The sequence below is a fragment of the Alosa sapidissima genome, chromosome 8 (genome assembly GCF_018492685.1).
Source record: "Alosa sapidissima isolate fAloSap1 chromosome 8, fAloSap1.pri, whole genome shotgun sequence".
Classification (NCBI taxonomy): domain Eukaryota; kingdom Metazoa; phylum Chordata; class Actinopteri; order Clupeiformes; family Clupeidae; genus Alosa; species Alosa sapidissima.
In genome coordinates this window covers 657,785-675,369 of record NC_055964.1, presented here as the reverse complement: position 1 = coordinate 675,369, position 17,585 = coordinate 657,785, and the positions used below count along the sequence as shown (strand labels likewise).

The following is a 17,585-nucleotide window of genomic DNA, read 5'->3' as shown; positions in this document are numbered from 1 at the left end:
TTCCCTAGATTTTACAAGGTCAGGCTACTAAAATACTTGTAATGATACATTTCATTCATCGCACTTTATTATTTATTATGAGGTCATTGTTTGCCGTTATGGTTCATTTTCCATTCTTTTATTCACATTCAATAATCATCAACTATTTCTGAGGTCAAGGTGATCTGGTTTAGTAATCCTGCACATTGTTCAACATCTGCTTCAACACATTCATTCACTTCCACGCTTTCAGGTGAACTTAATTCAAGAGTAGGTTGCAAGGTCATTGGTTTAACATTACGATTCAATTCCTGGTCAGTTTCTTTCCTAATTTGTCTAATCATATTTTCTAGATCAAAGAGATTACCTTGATAGCTAGCGCTGAATCTAGCCTTTCTGCGTTTTCGCCTTGTAAGGCGTATTGATTTTGTGCTATGGGGTCCATACGGTTGGTGTTCTGGCAACACGTCAAGACCCATGGAAAATGACTTTTCTTTGCCAACAGTATTAATCCAATCAACAATATACTAAAATATTAAGAAGAGGTCTTATTTCATGGAGTTAAATCAAAACAATGTCTTGCTGTTGGACTGATAGCTCTACTGGTAGGCAATTATTACCCCATCTTGTATTTGGGGACCTTTATTTGTCCGGCTATAAATACAATCAATACTGGGCATAATTTGAGGATTTATGGTAGCCTAGTCTCCTGCTCATCCTGACATTAGCTGTTAAGTTTATTGATAACAAACTCAACTACTAATCAACTCGTTTTCATTAACTTATAAAATACAAGTCTTACCCAATGTGTTTTGTTCTAAGACATTTATTTCAAACATAATTTCAAGACACAAATATATTGGCTACTTCAGTTACCTTGGTGCATAAATCCCAGAGAGTAGGCTACCACACCCCAGAGTGATAGGCCTACTAGTGTTCGTACGCATTCAGTGTGGGGTCCTAAACAAGCTGAGAATTTAGCGGTGTTACGTCTGCCTGACAGTAGGCCTAACTATTTGATCATGTAGCCTACAGTATGTTTGAATTATAGGCATGATGAACTTATGTTCATTCATGGCTTCATAAAAGATCAACATCCAATGTTGCTTTTAAAGTATTCTACCTTTGGCCCAAGTAGTGTGAAATAAATCTAAAAAAAATAAAAATAAAATAAAAGTAGAATTGCACATAGCAAGGAGCTGGTCTGAGGGCAGATCTGGCGTTGGGCTCATCTCACAGTTTTGACCAGCCAACCAGGTCAATGACAGCGCAGAGCGTAATGTGAAGCTCAGCACAGACTACATAGGCTCTGCAAGAGGAGAAGAACATTACCAGAATGTTCTGCAGGTGGTGGAAGCAGACAGAAAGAAAACACCAAACCTGAGGAAGAGAAACATGTAAAGAGTGCGTGCTCTTTGATGTTGAAACATCAATCATATGCTGCTTAGTTATTAAGAATTCTGTATGTTCATAGTTCTAGAATAGGGTAATCTTTAGTTACATAATGTTAAGACATGTAGACATTACTACAGCCTTTCTTTGGTGAATGGAGGGGCAAATTCCTTTCTTTGGTTATTGTCCACGATTCACATTAACAGGCTATCACTGCAGGAAGAAGGAAGCAGAGAAGATCGCTCAACACCGAACCACCTGGAGGAAGTTCATGAATGACCTATGCTCCCCAAAGAGCAAAAGGGTTTAAGTCAAGTAAGTCACTGCCAGTGCACTGTAAACGTTTTATTAACTTGTGTGCTGTCGCCACATTTGAGTCCTACGTTTTGCCTGTATGGATGCGCGATTGAGTGCGCATCTTAATGTAACATGCAAGATGTAACGATAACCATTTCTAAAAGGCTTATATTTCTGACATTACTAGCATATGAATGCATTATTTATGTTGTAAGACATGTGAAAAAAATTAATGACACAGGCATGCACAAATTCCTCAATTAAAATGAGGGGTTTTCACAGACGTCACGTGCAGTAACCCAGCTGCATGGCCATGTTGGTGGCACTCAGCGTAAAGAACTGAATGAAGTACAATGGAGTATTATGCACTTTGGATACCTTAAGTGATTATAACCATGTCTAAACAACAGAAAAGCTCATCAAAACGCGTCCAAGATGCAAATGCATATAGGCCAGGACCACAAGAACAGGCGCGATATTTCAAGAAATTACGGCTTATTGGCAGCGCAGATCCATACGAGTTGGATGAGAGAGACGCAGTACTCCCAACCACAGTAAGTCCAACCACAAGTGCCTCCCTTTCTCTGATAACTTCTGGCATTATTCTCCTTTCTCCCTGTTTTTTTAATAACTTTTGGTAGTAGATACCTACAGTACTTCAGATGTTTTTCTCGGTCTGACCTATTGGTACAACCTAAAACAAAGCAATAATTAACCATTTTCCTTGACGATGTTAGGGATTTACTTCAGTGCCTAATGCTTTCTAATGAGGCGAGTATCTCCAATATGGCAATGTCTAGATGTGTTGACACGCCGTGCAAACCCCTAGTAAAAGGGCGCTACGTTTCACTTTAGCTATCATTGCGAGAAAATAGGCTACAATATGGAAAATGCTTCGAAGTTCCCTTTGAGACTGATTGGCTCCAAAAATGAATGGGGTTTCCTTAGACTGTGCTACACCTTTCCAGCAAGTTTTGTGAGAATTGTAGGCCTACCGGTAGCTTTTGTGATTGTTGACAGCCCTACCGCACCGCAGTAGGGTGCAGTAAATGGAAGCTTTCGATAGCGGACAAACCACCAGGACACCAGGACAAACCTCTATAGGCCATTCTCTCTGGAACCATCAATAGGTCATTTGTGAGTTTGATTACATTTCAGATGGTGGTACTTGTTGGTTTCCTGTAGTAGCCTATAGCGGTTTTTTTATTTTTTTTTATTTTTCTATGTCCGAATATTGGGGGTAACATTTTGGTCACATTTGAATATTGGGGGGGACACCCAGATCAATATTAAGCTTGCACTGCAAAAAATGAATTCTAACCAAGTGTTATTGATCTTATATTAAGATTAAAAAATCTATTTGGTATTGTTTTTAGTATGAAAAGACTTCCGCCCTCTCAAAAGATCATTTTGACTTAATTTAAGAAGACTTTAACTTATTTTAAGGAGTCTTATCAAGGTAAATTTGCTCAACGCACTGGCAGACAAATTTGCTTGTTTTTAGGACAAATTTGCTTAACACACTGGCAGACAAATTTGCTTGTTTTCAAGATGAGATGTCTTAAAATAAGTCTTTTTTTTTTTTAATTAAGTCAAATGATTTCACAAGACAGCGCTAGGTAAATCTCTTTATACTGAAAACAATACCAACTAGTTTTTTTTATCTTGATATAAGATTAACACTTGGTTAGATTTTGTTAGATAAGCAGTTTTTGCAATGTGGGAGGTCAATATTAAGCTTGGGAGGGGGGAGGTAAAAGGTTATATTAGGAGGGCCCTGACAAAGCAGTGGCAGACCCAGTGGAGCATAAGTCCCAAAGGCAGGCACATGTAGGCTATAACATCCACAGAGAGGTTGGAAGAGAAGCTAAAGTGGGAGGATGCAGGATACACTGCTGAACAGCACCCAGTGTAGGGTTGGTGGAGCAGAGACAGGATACTGCATGTGGTGTCCAGACAAAGAGGAGACGGTGCAACATGTATTGCTTGTTTGTCCTAGGTACCAGAGTCACAGGGAGCAGTGGAAAGATCAATTACAAAGAGCTGGATGCTCAGGCTTTAATCTAGCTGCAGTTCTGGGATTTGGAGTAAGGGTTCCTCAAGAGTGCAGGGATATATGTGAGAATATAAAGAATATCCCACAATATCCCTTCTGATTATTATTATTATTATTATTATTTTTTCTCATTTTCTTTATTATATATATATATTTTTTCTTTTTTCTTTCTCCTTTTATTGATTTATTGTTGCTGAGACGCCTTAACCTGCATTGGCAATATGTTGATCTGTAGGTGGCGGTATGCGCCTGTAGGTGTAACCCGCCATTAAACCGAAAGAAGAAGAAGAAGAAGAAGAAGAAGAAGAAGAAGAAGAAGAAGAAGAAAATTCCAAATTGGTTCAAGACATTCTCTGGTTCAAATCTTCGATACGCCTCGAAGCAAGGGGTTCTATCACTACCAGTTCGACGTACATTTCACCAGGTGCTGTAATGGAAAATGCTTGCAACGACGTCCTTTTCTACAGTGAAACAGGCCAAGTAGGTCTAGCTCTGAAACATTGCTAGCGGTAAATTAATTAGCTTTTAAGATAAACTTCAGCAACAGTGAACTTATTGTCAACGGGCATATTGCTTTGCCAACAAGATTAATTTCCATGGTCAGTTTAATGTTGATATGCATTTAGCCATTTACTCACTAGCTGCCACATTCGCTGTGAAATGTTGCAACAAAATTTGCAAGGGTCATTCCGTGTTTACAAATAAGCCAGTTCCTAAACTAACAGGAGACCTGTAAATCATGGTTACACTCAAAGTGCCTTATCTTGGACGCCATGTTTGGGCATTTGGTATCTTAAAAGTATTTTTCCTAACCTGGCCAAACTTGCTGTTGCGCTATCCAGCAAAATATTCTTTGGTCACGCTAGCCTGTTCACTCGTTCACTCACTCACTCACTATAGTGTTTGCTATAGGGGAGGGGGGGAGGGGGGAGGGGGGGGGGGGGGGGGGGTATATAGTGGGCTACCTAGGGAACAAGTGAACCTAGCGATAATTAACCACATTAATTCAAATACAAAGTTTTTGCCCGAAATTGCACTCTGCCCCACCTCTTTTGGGGCCTTTGTTTGACCTAGAAAGCTGAGAACATAGGAAACAGTCATTTCAATAACTGTGTGATGTACTGACTAAAATATAGTTTTTTATTTCTGCCGGATTACAGATCTCTGAACTGACCACATTTCAGCCCTCTAGGTCACTTGATATCACTTAGAAACACAACTAAGCCCTAGCACCAGGTCAGCTGTGTGCACAAGTAGATCAATATAGAATGAAAATATGAGTACTTTAGACCATTATTTTCCAAGGTATGCTCATGCGTTTTGTAAAATGCCTATAGAAACTCTCCATAGGACTTTTGGTTATCCAAAATGCATACTGACAATCAAATGCTTACTGCACATGAACCCCTTTGTGTAGAAGCATAACTTCATATGGGATGGGCATTTTTAGGCCTTTCCCCCTTGAAATTGCACTGTGCCTACTTCATAGGCCACTGTTCCCACCTAGTTTGACCTACCATCAAATGCTTGGTCTCTTTAGAAAGCTGAGACCTTGTAGTTTCTTAGGGAACAATCAGAATAGCTGAGGGAAGTACTGGCACAGAAGTACATAGACTAGAATACTGTGTTATACAGGTGCTGGTCATACAGTGGGCATTGCTTTCAAATGGCCACTTCAGTCGCGCATTACGAGGCGTGAAGCTGCGTGAAGCTTTAGTACCACTTTCAGCCACTGTGTGTCGCTCTGCCTGCCGCCCCTTCTGAAAAAGCTCGATTTACCTCAATTTAGGCTACTTGGGTATGGCTTAAGGCTTGACTACACGGTGGTAACGAAAATCGAAATTTGCTGTCTACATTATTGTCAGTGTTGGGTTAACGCAACTACGCAAATCAAAACAGTGGTGTGATAATTGAGCCAGTAGAGAAATAACTGTTCAGAAGTAATCTGTAGCCTTGGCTAGGCTTCTGCGACGTTTTTATCAGGCTACGCTATAGAGGCTTAGACAACTATGACCCACGTTTTGGTTTCGTAAATTAATTTGCCCTACTTCTTGACTGCAATGTATTCAATTGACTGCTTGACATGTGATTTTTATTTTTCTGTACAATAAACAAATAGGTACATCTGCTTTATGCCGCAGAAATACATTCTTATTTGGAACTTACATAATCCAATGCATCGTTACACTATGTTAGTGTTTCCCAAAACCATAGTAGCAACGAACGTTCGCAACCACTATCGTAAAGTTGTGTAGTTACAACTACACCTCTCGACCTGTGGTAGAATGCTAGTAGAAGCATAGTTCCAGGGATCTTCTTGTCAAAGACGTCACTGACGCCAGTTATTTGTTTGCAAATTAATAATTACAAATATGTTTAGGTTTCTAATTGATATTTACACTTCTAACCACCATACATCCATATTTTAAAATGCCCAAGGCAGAAAATACATAAATTAAAAGTCAATTTGCAGCCATGTGCACGTAAGTAAGTCACACATCTGCAGATAATAATAAGGTGGTGCGCACTTTTTGGACAGGGGACTGGTAACTGCTGTGCAACGGCGGCTGTCATCTGCCAGCCTTAACGCAATGCGCCACAGAAGTATGTGCGGGTGCCCGTTCACGTGCTACTAAACGTCATTAACCACCTTAGTCCAGACTACTGAAGTTTGGAAACTATCATGGTCCAAACTTACAGTACTATGTAAGTATGACAGTTTTGGGAAACAGTCGTAACTTACATGTTGGTTAGTTGAACGATGCATGCTGTTAGTAAAAAGCTAACCTCCGTAGTTGTACGGGAAACGCACCCCAGATCAGCTTGTAGGCCATTAGCAATCTGTTTATTTTATTTTATGAAGCCTACACAGTAGATCACATGCCACATTCTCACTTTCAATAGACAGATGCAATAGCCATTGGTCAAGTATTGAGTATAAAGCAATTAAGATTGTATAGGGTACTAAGAGTACTTCATACTATCAAAAAAAATTGTTAAAACAAATAGCATTTTGCAACTTGACAAAACACTGGATTAAATATCGTAGGTACAGGAGAAAACTTGTACATCCATTGGCCCATGGGGAGATCACATGCCAGTTTCCTCTCCCTTCAGTGCTATGACTTGTTCGGCTGTGAGCTTGTTTCGCCAAAAAAAACTCTATTGCAGATATCAATGCGTCTTTGTTCATGGGTTTGGCCTCACAGCAGAGGCTTAGACAACTATGACCCACGTTTTGGTTTTGTAATTTGCCCTACTTATTGACTGCAATGTAGTCAATTGACTGCTTGACAGGTTATTTTTTATTTTTCTGTACAATAAACAAATACATCTGCTTTATGCCGCAGAATTACGCACTTGGCCAGCCTATAGAACGGGCACATCTTGGAGAGAATAGAGAATGTACGCACGCAAGAATCTGTAGGCTATTTGTGGCTGGTTACCAGCAAACAATGTTTAATGCATTAACTCAAGACGTCAAACATTTTCTAAACAATACAAACAGAAAGAAATATATACATTTTAAACATTCGGGGCTGAAGACCCGACAAAGCCTTGCGTTAGTTCTTCAGATGGGAAGTGTCAGGAATTTTCATACGAGAGACGCCCTCATTGGTGGTTAGTATATGGAGTAGGGAATTGACAGCAACATATCCAATCACATTATATGAGATGCTGAATTTAACATAAACTGCAATGTTTGATTTTAAATTAATGTAAATTTAGCCAGGGCTGTAAGCTGGCACACGTGGGTGCTCGATGTTTTCAGTGGGTGCCCGACAGACGAAGCACCCACGGTATCGGCGCCTATGACAAGCGTATCTCGCGGTTGCATCCATTACAAACAAACATGCAATGTGAACGTCTGGGATTGGGGAGAGCACTAAATGCTCTTCTGAATAAGCACGAAGTCAAGCCTTTAAATGAAAAACACTCTTTAATAATCAAAAAAATAAACTGCTAATGAAGTAAACTTGTGACCATCAAAAATCGTTTATCGCCTGTAACTCCGTGATAACAGGACGTAACAGGAAGGCATTTGGCTGAGCAACGTAGGTTAATATGATCTATATTTTGTCCAAATGATGTCTGTCTATCATCGTTGGACTCGGAGAACGTTTAATTTGTCCTGCGTTTCTTCTACGGCTGCAAACGGGATTCACTCGCCGTTAACTAAATATTTCTTTATTAGGGCAGGGCTTTTCCAGCTCCATTTCTTTTTACGAGACACCCTGCTCACTTGAGACCTCTGCCGGTTGTTGCAGCGTCACTGGAAAAATACAAATTAAAGTCGCGAGGGAAGCTGGCCAAGTCGAAGCACTGCCCACTGTATAATTAGAATATCATGAAAAAGTTGACTTATTTCAGTAATTCCATTCAAAAAGTGAAACTTGTATAATGTATACACTCATTCCACACAGACTGATATATTTCAAGTGTTTATTTCTTTTAATTTTAATGATTATAACTGACAAGTAATGAAAACCCCAAATTCACTATCTCAGAAAATTACAATATTGTGAAAAGGTTCAATATTGAAGACACCTGGTGCCACACTCTAATCAGCTAATTAACTCAGAACACCTGCAAAGGCTTTTAAATGGTCTCTCAGTCCAGAGCCATACAAAAAGACAGTTGCGACACTCTTTGAAGTCGCCGCCATGCGGTCACGTGGTTCACGTATGCTTCAACAGTTCCAAACAGCTCTTTGCGTGTCGTGTTATTTCAATGGGATAGACAGCAGCGAGTGCGTTATTGAACGGGAAACATTACAACAAACCAACAACGAGTGTTATTACGTGTTAGCATTCTTGCATTATAGTGTCAATTATATATTGCGAGTATAATTAGTTTGCAACATCGATCTAAAATATGGTCTTCGGTAGTTCTAACATTGAACGTTTGTTTCCTTGCTGGACATGAGCTGTTATTGGATTCCTACATTTGCCTGTATCACGCTATACTTTACTTACATTGTCAAAACGTAGGCTATGCATTTTGTATCCTTTTTGTGTGTGGACATTAGATCCAGTGTCCTTTTCAGTTCGTTTGGTGAGATGAAGATGAAGGTGCCCCCCCCCCCCCCAATGTACCACACAACTTTGATCATTGTAAAACTAGCAATAAACGTCTATCAAATATATAAATATTAGCATTCAGTAGCCTAATAGCCTAAAAGTTTGATCAATGCATTAAATCTGTTCAGTTCTTTTAGAGAAATAGCATGAAGGTGGCCACCACACAGCCTTGGTAACATTTTAAGACTAAACCATAAACATGTCAAAAACACATAGGCTAAATAAGAATCAATAACAACTTCAATGTGAAAAATTTGTTTAATACGGCAAGATAAGACACCCACTGTTTCAATAACACACTTGTAACTCAATAAGCAATCAACTATTTCAATAAAATACTTATAACTTATATTTCAGCCGGCTGGTGAGACTATGAAAAGGATGACTGATACATGTTTTCAATAGAATTTTTATTACGTTTTCAATGTGTGTTTAAAACAAGAAAAGGAACAAATGCAAAAAAGACTGGGAGGAAGGTATGGTGACACTGCAACATAAAAAGGAGGTCTGACACTCATTTAGGTTTCCAAAAAATAAAAAGATTTCAGTTTCCAAAGTTTGAACAACAATTGTGTGTGAACTACACAAAAGACACAATGTGGAAGGGATGGCTAGCCCTCCGTGTACTCTGTACACCTATAAGAGGGACATGGTAAGGAGGATGCAACATTTGGCTGGAGTCGGGAGTGTTATGGGAGGTGTGGAAGATGCAGGATCAACACAACTCCGTTTGTGTAAGGGCCCCATCGTGTAGACCTCAAACATAAAAATGATCTTATCTGACCATTCCAGTCATATATCGCACACCCTTCTTGTCCTCTGCATCCTTGATCCTGGATGCCCTGGGGGCATTTTATGACTCACTATTACATTTCATGTAGTTCATGTAGAGTCGGGATTTTCACCCGCTGTTTATTGCAAGACAAGGCAGCCGCTTTCATTCATTCAAAACGTGTGCTGTGCTGCAATGGAAACCTTATTGCGTAGCCAAGTAGCCTAAATTGAGTTTGAATTGCATGATTTGCTTTATTAAATTCGTAGGCTGGAATGCCACCAATCGCGGCAACAATTGTGTTTAAATATAGTAGCCTAGGCCTACTGCTTCGGCCTCTGGCAAGTTTAGAAGGGGGCGGCAAGCGACTGAGCTTGAGAGCGACGTGTTGGAGACCCATGGTGTAGGACAACGACTTTTCATTGACAACAAGGTATTAAACCAACCAACAATATAAAATATTAAGAAGAGCTCTTATTTCATTGAATTAAATCGAAACAATGTCTTCTATTGCTCGTGCACTGATAGCCCTACTGGTAGGCAATTATGCATCGCAGCAGACTGGTTTAGAAATAATTTAATAGCCAGAAATATGCCTGCCCTGCCCTAATAAAGAAATATTTGGTTAACTGCGAGTGAATCCCGTTTGCAGCCGTGGAAGAAACGCAGGACAAATTAAACATTCTGGTTTTCTCTGAGTGCAACGATGATAGACAGACATCATTTGGACAAAATATAGAGCATATTAACCTCCGTTGCTCAGCCAAATGCCTTCCTGTTACGTCCTGTTATCACGGAGTTACAGGCGATAAACGATTTTTGATGGTCACAAGTTTACTTCATTAGCAGTTTATTTTTTTGATTATTAAAGAGTGTTTTTCATTTAAAGGTTTGACTTCGTGCTTATTCAGTAGAGCATTTAGTGCTCTCCCCAATCCCCAGACGTTCACATTACATGTTTGTTTGTAATGGATGCAACCGCGAGAGAGGCTACGCGTTTGACGGCAATGAGTTGTTAACAGACATGAACCAAGACATATAGCCCAGCAGCAATCTAGGGACTGTTCATTATTTATTGAAGGGGCCATCGGAGGAATTTTGAGTGCTTCAGTCAAAAGTTGCATGACCCTCCCTTGCCTGCTAGAAATTGTTGAATGACCGTCCGACAGAATTGTTAAAAAAGACATGACCCTCCCCTGCCAATTGTCGCTGTCTTCAGCCTGCGCTGCTTTGCGCCACAGCCACACACTGTGATAATGTTCTTAAATCAATCTTTCCCGTGAGCTTGCATGCTACCAGTCCTTCTTTTTCAAATGTGTTGCACCTGTTTGCACAATTTCACAAATAATCATATGTGATTAATAATATGACAAATAATCCTAGGGTTGTGCACGGGGACCGAAACAATGCATGCCAACTTTTTCCATGTTTATCACGTATTTTAACTTTCCCCCGCTGTCTTGCCGTTTTAATGTTTTCCCGTAGAATATCCCATATTTTAATACTCTCATAACAGCCCTGCCATCGGGCCTGTCTCTGTGTTGCCCTGTTGCTACCCCCTTGCCCTTCCAACGAAACAGATGTCTTCAAATCATTGTTTTCCTTGCTTGGAGGCGAACTTAGAGTGATGTTAACAGGGCTCTACAGTGCGCCCATTTCACTCGCACATGCGAGTAAAAATGATGGCGTACGAGTGCAAAAAAATATTTAGGCGCACTGGTTTGAATGACTTCTAACCATGTCAATGTTTGTCTACAAAATACACCGCAACATCAAGAAACATTACTGGTGCAACCCATAGAATCACATCGTGAATGCAGCATAAAAACTACACCTCCCATCAACGTTAGCAGTTTCGCGTTGTGACTCGCTAGTAGTCGCTTCTATCAAATCCAAGAGCACGCAGAAAAAGTGGAAAGTTAGACTAGCCAGCCAAGATGCAAAGATTGAAGAAATTAGTTCTTCTATCCACCGAATTCATCGGATATCGGAGGAACAGGATGAGATTCTGAGAATGCAGTGAGAAGGAAAGGTAACCTAACATGCCTTTTAGCCCAGTTGACGTATTGCAAAATATAGCTGTAGCGAACAGGCACAAAAGTAGCTTCCCGTAATACTCCCATTTTATTCAAAGGTAGAACGCTACTGACAACTATAGGCTTCCACGCATGCTTGTTTGTTTACACCGAATGTTAACAAAATGTAGGAAAAGACTGAAAATAAAGTAGGCACTGATCTTTAAAATCTTATTTCCTGTAGCCTAAATGTTGTCAGTCATTCTTAATATTTGCAATTGGTGCACTGGCATGTTTAAGTGTTAGCTGCAATGTAATGTTAGATTATGTTTAAGTTAAGTACAGAACTGACTGTGCGCCCACATTTTTGTCTGTGCTCCTAAATTTTTTGGAACATAACACATTTGACAAAGGACAGATGTATGTTGCTAGTGACAAAATATTAACTTTCAGTGGATGTCTTTGTCATGGGGAAGTGTTTTCCCCATGCATTTATTCTAGGCTACTGTCAGTGACTGCCGTGAGAGAAGCGGGTTCTGTGTTTCGTTCGTGTCAGTGACTGACGCGAGAGAGGCGGGGTCTGTTTGTGTTGCGTTGCGTTCATTTATTTTCATTGGGCGTGCCGTGCCGTCCACAGCTCTTCAGTTCTGACAAAGCCGAAATTACTCCTTTTGAAACAATGAGTGCAGGAAGCGCGTTTGTATGGTTATATTGTTTGACGGGGGGGATCCCAAGCAACTTTCAGCCATAAGGCTACTTTGAGAACATTTCATTTCACCCGACACTTATATTCAAAATGTTGAAAACTATTTCGGCATAGCCTATAAAGCAGTTTAATTAAATGGAATGTTAGTTGTAAACAAACAAGCTACTTGGTGAGGCTTGGCCTCACAGATGCGCTCGTGCCTTAGATGGCAGGAAAAATCTTCACAATATAGGCCTATTAACTGACCACCCGATTCACGTTCGCTGGGGGGAAGGGGGGCCATCAGACATTTGTGCCCAGTTAATCCGGCCCTTTCCCCAACAAATCACACCTTCCCACCTCTGTGACAGCTTAAAAGAAGTCAAGAGGACTTCTAACTCACAGACCTATTCACAAACCTGCGGCATTTTGCTGTGTTTTGAAATCCTACAGGAGCTTCCAATCGTGAGGAAGCAATTTTGCATTGTAGGCATAACTAACATGCAATAACGCCACCAACAACAACCAAAACTAGGCTAATCATTGTCAACATGTAAATTAAATGTAACATTATTGTGAATCAAATTAAAATGTTCTTTTTTGAAAACATAGTCATAGTAACAGAATAATTTAATAATGTTACAAAGATACTACATCAATCCGTATGTTTCATTAGGCTATTTCTTTTGCCTTACTCTTGATTCATTTAGGCTAGGCCTTTTTATTCAGGGGCCGTATTCACAAAGAATTTTAAGGCTAAAAGTAGCTCCTAACTGGCGAATTTAGGAGCAACTCCTAAAAATAATATGCGTGTCAACTTTAGGACTCCTAATTTTTTTCACAAAAAGTAATTCACAAAGCATTTTAGACCTAAAAGTAGCACCTAAGTCTGGGACAGCTTAAAATAATTCGAGAGGACTCCTAACTCACTAAGATCTATTCATAAACAGCTTTTTGTGGCATTTTACCTTGCGATGTTTTGAAATGCGGAGCCTATGCGGCAACAGGAGCTTCCAATCGCGAGGGAACAATTTTGCATTCATAAAAGGGATGCAATAACGCCACCAACAACAACCAAAACTACTCATTGTTAACATGTAAATTAAATGTAACGTTTCATTGTGAATCAAATTAAAATGTTCTCCTCTTTGCAAACGTAGTCTAGGCATATGGTGACAGATTAATTTAATAATGTTGCAAAGGTACTGCAGCAATCCATAGACCTATGTTTCATTAGGCTACTAGGCTATTTCTATTTGTTTTGCCTTACTCTTTATTCATTTAGGCTAGGCCTTTTTATTCAGTTATTAATCATCTTCCGTCCTTCGCACTACTTGTGTAGCGCACGCATTCTCCGACCTGTCACCTGTCACTCATCATCGGAAGGGAGGTGTTTGGAATCATTCCCGCGTTACAATCGTCAGCCAATCAAGGTGGTCGCTTCAGTCAAGCTCGTGCATGAGTAATGACGTCATCCATAGTAACGAAGACTCACTCCTAGTTTAGGAGTTGTCTGAAAGGCTTTGTGAATAGCTTTTAAGAGAAAACTCCAAGCTAAAATATTTTAGTGCGATTTAGGAGTAGCCTACTCCTAGTGGTAAGATAAAAGCCTTTGTAAATAGCCTACGGCCCCAGTTATTCATTATCCGTCCTTCCGACCATTCTGAGACCTGTCACCTGTCACTCATCATCGGAAGGGAGGTGTTTGGAATCATTCCCGCGTTACAATCGTCAGCCAATCAAGGTGGTCGCTTCAGTCAAGCTCGTGTATGAGTAAAGACGTTATCCATAGTAACGAAGACTCACTCCTAGTTTAGGAGTTGTCTGAAAGGCTTTGTGAATAACTTTTAAGAGAAAACTCCAAGCTAAAATCTTTTAGTGCGATTTAGGAGTAGCCTACTCCTAGTGGTAAGATAAAAGCCTTTGTAAATAGCCTACGGCCCCAGTTATTCATTATCCGTCCTTCCGACCATTCTGAGACCTGTCACTCATCATCGTAAGGGAGGTGTTTGGAATCATACCCGTGTTACAATCATCAGCCAATCAAGGTGGTCACACTTGCCCATTTACACAAATTAATGGTTGAATATTACTGATGATCATTTTTGTTTAAGAACATGCAGTGTGCGTAGGGCACCAAAAACATCTTGCTCGTAAAAAAGCATCATACCGCACATTGTGGCGGGTCTGTTATTTACTGTAGGCTGCGCAAACCACAGGCCTTTATTTTGGGCAAGCCTGCATTCGAGGCCTTCTGTTGAAGAATTTTATATAAAGCCTGCGCTAACAGTAATCCTCCTGCCCCTGATACCACAGCTGTGGATAGTGTGGAATGTTCAAGTAATAATACAATCCAATGTGTGTCTCAATTGTCCCCCGCTGACCACCTCACTATATTTTGCAACGAACTTACATGACACAATGCCATAAAATATGCCAGTTTTAGGACACAGAATAATGTTTGTAATGATACCAGTTAGGCCTACGTTTAACAGTAACAAATTGTAATGAGCTATTCATTGTCGAAGGTGCATGGTGAAGTGAAATTCTTACTTTGGAAAACAAACATTTGCCGATATCATCTCCGATCATCAGAATATTGCAACAGATTCTGTCTGTTCTGGACTGCAGGTAACTTGTTAAGCTAGTGGTTCTCAAACTTTTATTTCATTCCCCACTTTGATCAAGGGGCATGACTGATGATCGTGGAGATAACGTGTTATCCCGAGGCCTTTGCAAGTCCGACGGTAGTCTACCCTATTAAAAATAAGTTTTCGATGTCCCAAACGGAGAGCCATACTTTTTGTTTTTAACGATCTCTATGCTACTCACAAAAATGTAGGCATGGGGACATGATGAAGTAGGCTATCCAACTGTTGTGTGTTAAATTATTGTGATTACGAGCCAGTGGTTTTCAAACATTATGCGTGACTCGGACATCTAACTAAATGCAACAGGCTCATATTGTCCTCGCATTCGCAAAATGAGGACCAGTGTTTTGTCAAATTGCAAATAGCTATTCGTTTTAACAATTTTTTATGATGGTATGAAGTGCTTTTTGTATAGGCTACTATCTTAATCTTGGAATATGGGGAGGGAAGTGGCGCGTCTGCAGTCAGGCAAATATGAATGTAATTCTGCGGAATAAAGCAGATGTATTTGTTTATTGTACAGAAAAATAAAAATGACATGTCAAACAGTCAATTGACTACATTGCATTCAAGAAGTAGGGCAAATTAAGACACTGTTTTGATTTGCGTTGTTGCATTACCCCCAACACTGACAATAATGTAGACAGCAAATTAAGATATTTTTTCGCTTTGTGGAGCGGCACCGGTAGGCTATCAAAAGCAGATTTCGATTTTCGCTACCACCATGTAGTCAAGCCTTAAGCCATACCCAAGTAGCCTTAATCGAAGTAATGTTTAATTGTGCATGATTTATTTTGTTATTGAATTCGTAGGCTGGGATTCCTCTCGGTAACAATTATGTTTAAAGGTAGCCTCCTGCTTTTTCAGAAGGGGCGGCAGTCAGGCTACTTACAGAGCGATGTACAGTGGCAGAGCGACGCACAGTGGCTGAAAGTGTGGTACTAAAGCTTCATGCAACTTCACACCTCGTAATGCGCGACTGAAGTGGCCATTTGAAAGCGATGTCCACTGTATAGCGTCAAATATTGTCCCCGGGTGGTATAATGTTTAATTGCTGCCACACAGTGAAATTCATTTAATTGCTTCAGGCGCACTATAACGCAACCTGCATTAGTTTAGTCGACAACAAATTAACGTGATCACCGAAATTCTTAATGATCAACTATCGATCGTCGATTATTTATGCCCATCCCTAACCAGGAAGTTGCACTTCATGTTTCCTGCTGCTGACCAACTTTATGGAGATGCAGATTTTATTTTCCAACAGCACTGCACACAGTGCCAAAGCTAACAGTACCTGGTTTAAGGACCATGGTATCCCTGTTCTTAATTGGCCAGCAAACTCACCCGACCTTAATCCCATAGAAAATCTATGGGGTATTGTGAAGAGGAAGATGCGATACGCCAGACCCAACAATGTAGAAGAGCTGAAGATCACTATCAGAGCAACCTGGGCTCTCATAACACCTGAGCAGTGCCACAGACTGATCGACTCCATGCCACGCCGCATTGCTGCAGTAATTCAGGCAAAAGGTAGCCTAGAAATCTAGACGCGCCCCTAGTCTAGCAACTCTCCGTTGGCTTGTGAGCTCCAGAAATCGAAACTCAATCAGGCCAATGAAATCGTGTATAGAGTCGTTAGGTGGGCTTAACATAATGATTGATGGCAGAGTTGCAACGGTTTGGCTTGAATTCCCTGCTACTTGAAAACAAATAAGATGGATGTTGCTGTTAGCGAACAGTGTGACACGAGTTAAGCTTTTATTAAGTTGGCAAACATTTGAACTAGCCAACTAGTTCTGCTGATGGGAAACGCGTGGGACTCATAGCGCTGCCGCTGTCCTATTGCGTGCAGAAGGAATTTGAAAGACAACTGATTATCCTGCCCCTCGGACTGAGCACTGCGAACGGTGAGTGCCCAGACCCTACATTTTAATGTGGGTCTGGCTCGTCGGGCTAGGCAAAAGGAGCCCCACCTAAGTATTGAGTGCTGTACATGCTCATACTTTTCATGTTCATACTTTTCAGTTGGCCAACATTTCTAAAAATCCTTTTTTTGTATTGGTCTTCAGTAATCTAATTTTCTGAGATACTCAATTTGGGATTTTCATTAGTTGTCAGTTATAATCATCAAAATTAAAAGAAAAAAGGCACACTGTTCCATAACTTGTTAATCTTGTAGACTATTTAGATTGTACTGTATGTCAGGTGTTCTGATATAGACTGACTACACACAATATGGAATAATTGCACAAAAGTTAGCATTTACTTTGTTGTTTCAATGAGTGTGTATAAGAGACCATACAGCTGCACAATTAATATTGGATAATACAACATGAAGATTAAATTTCTATGGATTCCTGTGAATATTTCCATACCCAATATGCTGCATCTATTTATTGCGGATTGAGGAGTGAGAAATAAACAATAATATTATACCATGTTATGGTCCTTATGGGATTACTGAAGCAAAACATGTAAGATGCCTAAGCATGTTACACAGTACTGTATGTTAAATGCAAATTAATAAAATAACAATAAACCATGATGCCTAGACTATGTAATGTTTTATTATCCGTTTTGTGGCCATCTTGGATTTTCCCTTTAAAAATGATGTTGGTGAACCAGAAATTTAGGGCACCCCCTCTGAAATGATG

At 40.1% G+C, this 17,585-nt stretch overlaps 1 protein-coding gene across 1 annotated transcript in view; it reads left to right on the top strand.

Annotated features, from left to right (window-relative positions):
- Positions 1-4,019: 4,019 nt before the first annotated feature.
- smn1 (survival of motor neuron 1, telomeric) overlaps positions 4,020-17,585 on the top strand; it is a 43,612-nt gene continuing 30,046 nt past the window's right edge. Inside the window, exon 1 of the mRNA XM_042100097.1 lies at positions 4,020-4,204. Coding sequence (XP_041956031.1) covers positions 4,157-4,204 — 48 coding nt within the window. The 5' untranslated portion in view covers positions 4,020-4,156. The remainder of the gene's footprint in view (positions 4,205-17,585) is intronic.